This window comes from Bremia lactucae, linkage group LG8 (genome assembly GCF_004359215.1).
Source record: "Bremia lactucae strain SF5 linkage group LG8, whole genome shotgun sequence".
NCBI lineage: Eukaryota > Oomycota > Peronosporomycetes > Peronosporales > Peronosporaceae > Bremia > Bremia lactucae.
In genome coordinates, this window is record NC_090617.1 from 4,165,339 (window position 1) to 4,173,925 (window position 8,587).

The following is an 8,587-nucleotide window of genomic DNA, read 5'->3' on the forward strand; positions in this document are numbered from 1 at the left end:
GTAGTACATCCAGCCGCTTGTGGATGCTCCAAGACGTTCATCAGATGGCCATCTGATGAACAAGTGGCAGGCATCTTTCTGGATCGATGCTGCCAGCTGATCCTTGGCTCGTATTTTCTGAGCCAAGGAAATCGATTTCGCAACAACGTCGGGCCCGACCGTTGCCCTTTTTGGCATAGGGTTCAAAATTACGCTCAGTACCTTTCGGTGCTGGGCGTGGGGCACTACACTCATGAGCGTAGTGTCCAAATTTTTGGCATCGATAGCATTTCTGCGATCGGTAATTGTTCGTAAAACGAGGTCTATCGCTTTCGACGTAAGAAAGGTCCATGGGTTCTGGACCTCCTTACTCGTGTCGTCTTGGAGGACGATATGATGACGAACTAGCTTGAGCCTGTGTCAAGCTCAAGTCCGCCTGTTCCGCAACGGATATTGTTTTTCAAGCGTATCCAGTTCCAAGCGGAACAGGTGGGGCTTTACGGGACCATCCGTAAGACCTTGCTGGATGAACACCGTAATCAACGTGTGCTCATGAACTGGGTTATTTGGAATACAACTCGCTAAGAGTCGCATGTGCTGGGTATATGCGTGAACATCACGCTTGCCTTGCTTGAGTTTCTGAAGCTCTTAACGAGCTCTGAACTCAGCCCTTGGTGGTTCAAACGTCTGTTTGAGTCGGGTTTTAAAAGCCTCTAGCGACCCAACAACGTATGGGTCGCGCAACTTAAGGCCCAATGCCCAAGTTTTGGCACGACCTGCCAGATTTGATTGAGCGAATGCGACTTGCATTTGCTCGTCGATGATGTGACGTGCCCTTATGGCATCGTCTAACTCGACAAACCGTCTCAAGAGGGAGTCTTCTTCGACTGCCTTATACTTAGAGATGTCAATCTTTAAAGTTTCGGGACGACGCGTTTGCGTCATCCCAGGTACAGGGGTCTGTACCTGTTGTAATCTCGACAGTTCTGCCTGTTGAGAGCCTTGCTGATTTAGCAAGGCTACTTTTTCCTTCATCTCGTCAAGTTCATGTTGTATAAACTTGGCGATAGTTGAATGGAGGGCATCTCTGTCTAAGTTGGACAGCAATGCCAGGATTGCATCGTTTCGTACGGTCGAACTCACGCGTTTAACCGCACTCCTTGCTATATCACTTAGAAAGGAGTAGCTTTCAGGGGAAACGTGATGCGTATTCCCACTATCATCTAACATGTCCATGTTAGATGTGGGAAATGTGGTCCTTGGACGGACTACAAAGTGCTACCAGGTGTAACGGGGCACTACGACTTGTGCTGCTTCAGTACAAGTCCACTTCGCACTGCTTCAGTTGCGAGTGGTGGCCTGCGTTATTTCACGTACACTAGTAAGTGCAGAAGAAGACTTCTCTTAAGGCAACTAATGGCATAAATAATAGAAGAACCGTATAAACTAGCTTTAAGAGGGTAAAATGAAAACTGTATTAAATATAATTAAGTGTCTCTTGTTCTATCTTTGTAAATGCTAACTTAATTATAATCTAATACTAAACATGTAAATGAATTCTTATCTCTATTTTATCTGTCACTCTCTCTTTGATTACTCCTACAGCTGATTAGTCTGCGGTGGGCCGTTCTGGGTCATGAAGTCGAATTCTGTGTCGCAAAGGTTGCGGCAGGACACGGGGCGTGACGATATAATTCCAAACATATCCCAAACCTCCCTCTCACTCCAATTAGCAGATTTATAAATCCTTATGAAGTTGGAATCGCTAGTAATCGCAGAACAGCATGCTGCGGTGATTTATCAAAACAGGCCGTTGCTTATAGACAAATGTCATTATTATTAAGAAGACCCCCAGGTAGAGAAGCTTATCCAGGTGATTAATAATTAGGTAAAATGGTCTATACCTATTTATGGATAAGAATTCTATATATTACTATAGAAAGTAATATCCTCCAAATATTATCTACCTTTTAGATAATATATTAATTAACAGCCTTTAAATGTTAATTTCATGTAACGATACACCCCGTTACAGGCGGCCGTGTCTTTTTCTAGCTTAACATAAAAGTTCGGCTTTATTGACGACCGGGCTTGCAGATATGATAGCAATGTAATCAGGTCCGTTGATTACGCAATATGGGCATCACTATTGGTCCTTGGTGGCGATAGGGCTTTTAAAGGCCAGAGCGACTCGCTTGCTCACTGCAATGGCAGCGCGGTTTCTGAATTGTCATTTGCTCATCACCGGCCCATGTGTTTTGCCAGCTGAAATACAAGAAGGCGGTTGTTAACCTCCGGCACGTTTTGGAGACAACGCATGACGAGGATAGGAGTTTATTGTAGATATGTCAAGGTGTCCTAATTTTCTTTCATTCAAACGTCGTATGTTACAGGACGCCAAGGGAAGTGGGACCCTGCTTTATTAGAAAAAAATAATCTTTATCGTGTAATTTACAATTAACTCGGTCACAATCCATTCGGCAATTTGAATGAACAAAATGGTGTTTTTGACCTGTGGGGCGACATCGAAATGATGAATTGCTGCGAAAGTATTGTCTTCGTCTCATTTTTTTTTACACGAGTGCATTAGGCGTGCACTCTGTTGCGACAGGCTATAATGTCTACCCATCACTGTAGCATATATTTCTTCAGATTATGATGATGACACTTTCATTAATCAAAGGTTCACTCATTCTGAATCGATTGGTCGAAAATTCCCCCGGACGAAAACCATGGAAGATTTTTTTCGGAAGATTTCTCACTGTGAAAGGATGCATAAGTAAGAATGCTCGGCGGGAGGGACTATCGCGCTTACAGCAGCAGTTCCGACCACACTTTCTCCGAGTCCGACATGGCGCACCCCATGCTTCCATCGCCCTCTGGCAGCCCCCAGCCGCTCTCGGGTTCCGATGTCAGCTCGTTTTCAGTGTTTGGCTCAAAATCCGAGCATAGCGACAATGGAGTGCCCGACTGTGGCATGGATGTGATGGCTACGCGTCAAGCTTCATTAGCAGTGGAGACTGAGCAGGAGCAAGACGCTTCTGTCCGAAGAGAGTCAACACCGACAACAAAGGCAGAAATTTCTGTCGTTAAGCGCCGAAACGTGGGCGTGCCCAAGTTTCTTCGATTTCTCTTCCAAATCCTCGAGGTAGAGGATCCAAACATCATTGCGTGGTCACATGACGGCACTGCCTTCCAAATCATTCATTCGGAAAACCTTGCAAATCAGATTTTGCCCCGCTATTTCAAGCACAATAAAGTGTCAAGTTTTCAGCGTCAACTCAATTATTTTGGGTTTAAGAAATGGACCAAGACACAGACCAACATTTGCACATTTAGTCACCCATTCTTTCTACGAATGGACAAAGGTCGGATGAAATTGATAAAACGCAAAGAACGAACAAATTCTGCCGCGATGTTAGGCTCCACAATCCAATCACACGCGAGTGACATGTCGCCGCCCCTGCACGGACACGCGCAGATGGAGGACCACTTTGATGCACAAGATTTGCGCTCTCAATTGCCGACACAACAAGCTCTGAAACGCCAAAAATCCAATACCTTGTCAGGTCCAACCGTGACGTTCCTTAACTCGGCAGCTTCGGGCCGTCGTCACTCGACGGGAATGCTTCCAGGCTCGGAAGCGTTTGGCATGGCAGCAGCAGCTGCGGCTGTAGCCGCAGCACAACGTGGACAAAACCGCGCTGGAACGCCGGCAGAGCAAGAATTTGAGCTGGAACTCGAGGCACGGACCGAGGCGATGGCCCAGACGTCGTCGCCGCAGCAACAATTCTGGTATCTCCATAAACTTGCTGAAACGAAAACCTTGTCGCAGCGGTATTTCGACCAATGCGCTCGTGGAAAGAACGGATTTAATTTTGGTGACCCTTTAGGCGGAAATGGGTTAACTCGGGGGTCTGGAATTGGGTCAATGAATTTTGGGCGACGCAAAAGCGATCAGCTCATGTCGGAATTAAATCTTAATGGGACCAAAGCAGTCCTAAATCATCAAATTGACGATCTCTTGGCTACATCGTCTCCTTCTTCGCACCCCGTTTTTGCGTCAAATGTAAAAAATGATGCCACTGCAGTGCTTCCCGTGACGTCAAGTTCGTTTTACCAAGACGCAACGTCGTATCCAGAGCAAACCCAACTGCAAGAAACGCGACAGCACATGAACCGACACGGACCGACATATGGTGTCAAGCCTGACATTTCCAGTCGATACTCTTCCAGTCAGTCCACGTCGTATCAAGCTCAGGCACCTACGCCTTCGATGATGCTGCCATACAAATTCAACGACTCGAATACATCGCCGCCATTCCAGAATTGCGTCGGGTCTCACGATTTTTCCGCCCAATTAAGTGCCCCCCCAAAAGTCTCGCAACGACCGCCTATGACTTCCCATCAATATCAGTCGCATCCAGATCGAATGAATCTGTTTCGGCAGCAGGAACAACCGCGACCACAAGCTCGAAACGAGTCGTCGCAAACGCAACCAGCTCGCGATTATATTGATGTGTTGCTGGAAAGCGCCGCGCTAGACGAGAATGTAACACTACAAACGTCGTCGTCGCTTTTGTCGGAATCGTGGCAAGTCTCGAATTACTCGCAAACGGCATCCAATAGCTCAGGACCTTATCCGTCAGTGTCACACCAACACTCGGGCCAACAGCATTTTCAATTGTCGCCCATGGAAGGTGTGCCATACACTTCCACCTCGCGATTTTAACCACTTTCTTGCCGCCTTAAGCGCATTGCGCTGGCAAGTTACACCCGACAGCCGCTTTGGCAAAGGTCTGCAAATGAATGGCCAGCCTCCCGAATGTAATACGTGGTATTGTACTTTCATTTTCGTAGTTTGCATATTTGCCGTATGAGTAGCCGTAATCGTTACATGTTGATCCCCTTGAAAACAATTCTAGTGTCTCAAATTGCATGAAAATGGCACCATCAACGGCAAATGTGGCATACCTCACGCAAATTGCGAATCCAACGAAAAAGAATGTTCGTTCCTGGCCCTCAACCGCCCAGTGTGATTAGTCGCGCGTCAAAAATTGTTGCAGCATAAAGTTCTGGACGAAGAATTCGAAATTTTAATTCATAATAGCCTGAGGGAATTGACGCCTGAAATTTGGTATGTGAGCCACATTGTGATTTGTAAGTTGTACCCAATGCAGCCTGCCCTAGCTCTTGAAAGTATGCTCGATTATAGGTTAACATCACCACTCGGTCCTTATAAGGCCTTAGCACTCCTAATGGTACAACAGCCGTGATGAATTGAAAAGACACAACCAAAGATGTCAAAAGTAGCGCCGAGCCTTACAATGTATCCTACACCCATAAGTTATCGTGATTTTTCATTGGGCATTTGAGCAGTGCGCTTGGCGATACTTTTCAGATTGATGTTTCAATTCTCCTCCTGTCAACTTGTCGATTGCGAATGCTAGCAACTTTTGCTAAACTGTTTTACTAAAGTATTGATCACGCAATTCTTCCGGACTTAAACTAGACTCCTCTAATTTAACTTGAAACCGATGATAAGCGTGCGCTTAAATGCAGCGATAAAGCCACCACATACTTCTCAAACTTCACCCCGTGTCTGGGGACTTCGCATGGTTTGGTTAGACGCGCCATTTCAAACCCTCTCCCCCAGTCAGTCAGCAAATCCCGCGATCACTGCACAAACTCGTGCACCGTAAGACTCGGGTCGCAACGCCGAAGGATACTTTTTGTGCTAAAATTAACTGGCAATCCATAGGTCTTTCCTTTATCTAACGCGAAAGACCTTTTCATCGCACCTTAAGAGCCCACAGGCATCAACACGGATGTGCGTAATATACCGTGAGGCAGGGGAGGTGCCACTGCCCGTGCTTTGATGGTAGCATCAAATAACAGAAGCTTGGCATCTTTTCAGAAGTTCTCATGGAACCACTGGTGTAAGAGAGATAGTAACTTAATCGTGAAAATTTCAAGCTGTATTTGCATGAGAGAAAAAACAGTTGGAACAAGAAAAACGTTACTATAAACTGATTCATTTTATTCCATCCTATACATTCAAGAAAGATGAAAATAAGCAAGAGCAAACGATTGGCGTCCATGCATGCGTCATCTCAACGCACGTAAGGGCACGAGCTTCTTCAAAGATCAGAATAAGGAGGAGATACACAGAAGACATGGCTTAATCTTCCCCTGCGTACTGCACACCCTGGAACGTGCCTTCTTCGCGTTGATCATTCCAGCGCTCAATCTAGCATTGGTAATTTAGTAGTATAAGTAGTTTTATTCGACACGATTCGAGCATTACTTGCACCACCGAACGTACCCATGCGCTAGGGCAGACCGAGGCTGCATTCTGGTAGTACCTCTTACACGCTTCTTCGTCGCCGACTTTAGTCTTAAGACACAGCACAAATTCGTTGTAGCGTGTCCAACAGTGCTGCGCTTGATTCGTGTTGGGGAAGCGAGGGTCCAACGGAGTGGTCTTAAGCTTAGCTTCTTCGGCCGGCATGCTGCTTGAGAAATTTCTAAGACTTACTGAATGAGCTTTTAACCAATCATGCTGCTGACGTATATGTCATATCATGTATCAATGTATATAGTCCTACTTATCGCCGTGTCGTGCAGTTTTTTACTTTAGTCTTAAGACACATACGTTGAGAAAGCCATCCGCCAACAAAATTTAAGTGAGTTGCTTTATCAGGCTTAATAGATTCTTAGTCGAAGTGCTTTGAGAGTCCCAAAAGTCAGTATTGTTTCTGCAGGTGGCGTTTGGATGCTTCTTTCGATCAAGTGATACACCACCAAAAAGACTTCCAGATAACACGTGATAGTTTTTGAAGCCCGTTAAGTACACTTGGTGTACTTAAGGGGATGGTCAATTACTAAATTCAAGTGATTGGACCCAGCACTCGGGTGTGGTGCACATTTGTGACCAACCCTTGTGTATGTGATGCACATGGGTGCATTCACATAAGGAGGGTTGACGGCTAGCGTCAACCGTTACGCGAGGTATCTAGAAAGATACGCTCGCAATACAGATTAAGTGTTATCTATAGAGATGACATTTTAATTAATAAAAATAGGTATTTATATTTATAAATATATATAGCGGTAATCCGACTCCTTGTGCGCACTTACCGAGTAGGAAGTAGTTTTCAGACAGATTTATATTTAATCGTATTTAATACGATATTTAGTTTTCAGACAGATTTATATTTAGTCGTATTTAATACGATATTTAGTTTTCAGACAGATTTATATTTAATCGTATTTAATACGATATTTAATTGTATTTAATACGGTTAAATATAAATCTGTCTGAAAACTACTTCCTACTCGGTAAGTGCGCACAAGGAGTCGGATTACCGCTCCCGTGACGACACTTAACCAGAGTACTTAGTGTAACGGGGCACTGCGACTTGTACTGTTTCAGTACAAATCCACTTCACACTGCTTCAGATGTGAGTGGTGCCTTACGTTATTTCACGTACACTTGTATGTGCAGAGGAAGACTTCCCTTTAAGGTAACTAGCTTAAAGAGGGTTAAATGAAAACTGTATTACTATAATTAAGTGTCTTTCTTTCTATCTTGTAGATGCTTAATTATAATCTAATACTAAACATGTAATTGAATTCTTATCTCTATCTTATCTGTAACTCTCTTTGATTACCTCTACAGCTGATTAGTCTGCGGAATAAATAATATAATGGTCTATACCTATTTATGGATAAGAATTCTGAATATTACTATATAAAGTAATATCCTCCAAATATTATCTACCTTTTAGATAATATATTAATTAATAACCTTTAAGTCTTAATTTCATGTAACGATACACCCCGTTACATCACCCTCCCGTAAACGACAATCACTCTGAATGTCATTGGATGGAGTGGTCGCTATGTGACCAATTAATTTTTAAAACGATGTTGATTGGTCAGAACCATCATTTTAAATTCCATCGCATGAAGAATCAACTCATGCGGGGTGTCGATAGTGCTGCGCCTTCGGCTGCGGTTCTGCAGCCGCGGGTGACGCACTATTATCTCTTGCGGCAGACGGAACGTCTGCCGTAGTATCTTCCTCTCGCACAACACTAGATGTTGCGAGTGCATGTGGTGATTCATCACGTAAATACGACCCCTCATTAGAGGTCGACTACGAATGCGAGTCGGACAAAATGGCCGACTCGGGGAGAATGGAACAGTCGCCTGATAGACGTCAGGCGGCTGACTATGAGCCTTCGAATGAAAGGGTTCATTCTGATAATAGTTTTTTGGATCCGACGATGAGGATGATCCGTCATCGCCCGTTCGATCTCCCATACACACCTGCACGTGTTTCTGTTTAAGGTGACGACGATGGCGTAAGCCATCGTAATTAAAGTTCTTGTGGAACCCCTGCTTCAATGGGTACCACTCAGGGGAGTGAAGACAATAAAATGTCTCATCTCGCCCCCGAGAAGAAGCCGTGGCTTTTACTAGAACGGCTAATTAATAGCTTGTCTGGAGAGACTACTCCTTACAATAAATATCCCTTATTTATTGCGACAAAGCTACATGGCCTTGATCCCAGCGCGAAGAACTTTCGCGCTGAGGAAGATTT

The 8,587-nt window shown here is 44.6% G+C and overlaps 2 protein-coding genes across 2 annotated transcripts; one reads left to right on the top strand and one right to left on the bottom strand.

Moving 5' to 3' along the window:
* Window positions 1-2,764: 2,764 nt before the first annotated feature.
* On the top strand, window positions 2,765-4,711 carry CCR75_001723 (uncharacterized protein; the record flags this gene model as incomplete). The annotated part of the gene is made up of 1 exon (XM_067959824.1): window positions 2,765-4,711. One exon carries the CDS (start codon window positions 2,765-2,767, stop codon window positions 4,709-4,711), a length of 1,947 nt encoding a protein of 648 aa, XP_067815646.1.
* Window positions 4,712-5,998: 1,287 nt separating this feature from the next.
* On the bottom strand, window positions 5,999-6,721 carry CCR75_001724 (uncharacterized protein). The gene is made up of 2 exons (XM_067959825.1): window positions 6,305-6,721; window positions 5,999-6,229 (listed from the first exon to the last, which is right to left on the bottom strand). Exons 1-2 carry the CDS (start codon window positions 6,488-6,490, stop codon window positions 6,161-6,163), a joined length of 255 nt encoding a protein of 84 aa, XP_067815649.1. The 5' UTR covers window positions 6,491-6,721; the 3' UTR covers window positions 5,999-6,160.
* Between the last annotated feature and the right edge of the window lie 1,866 nt (window positions 6,722-8,587).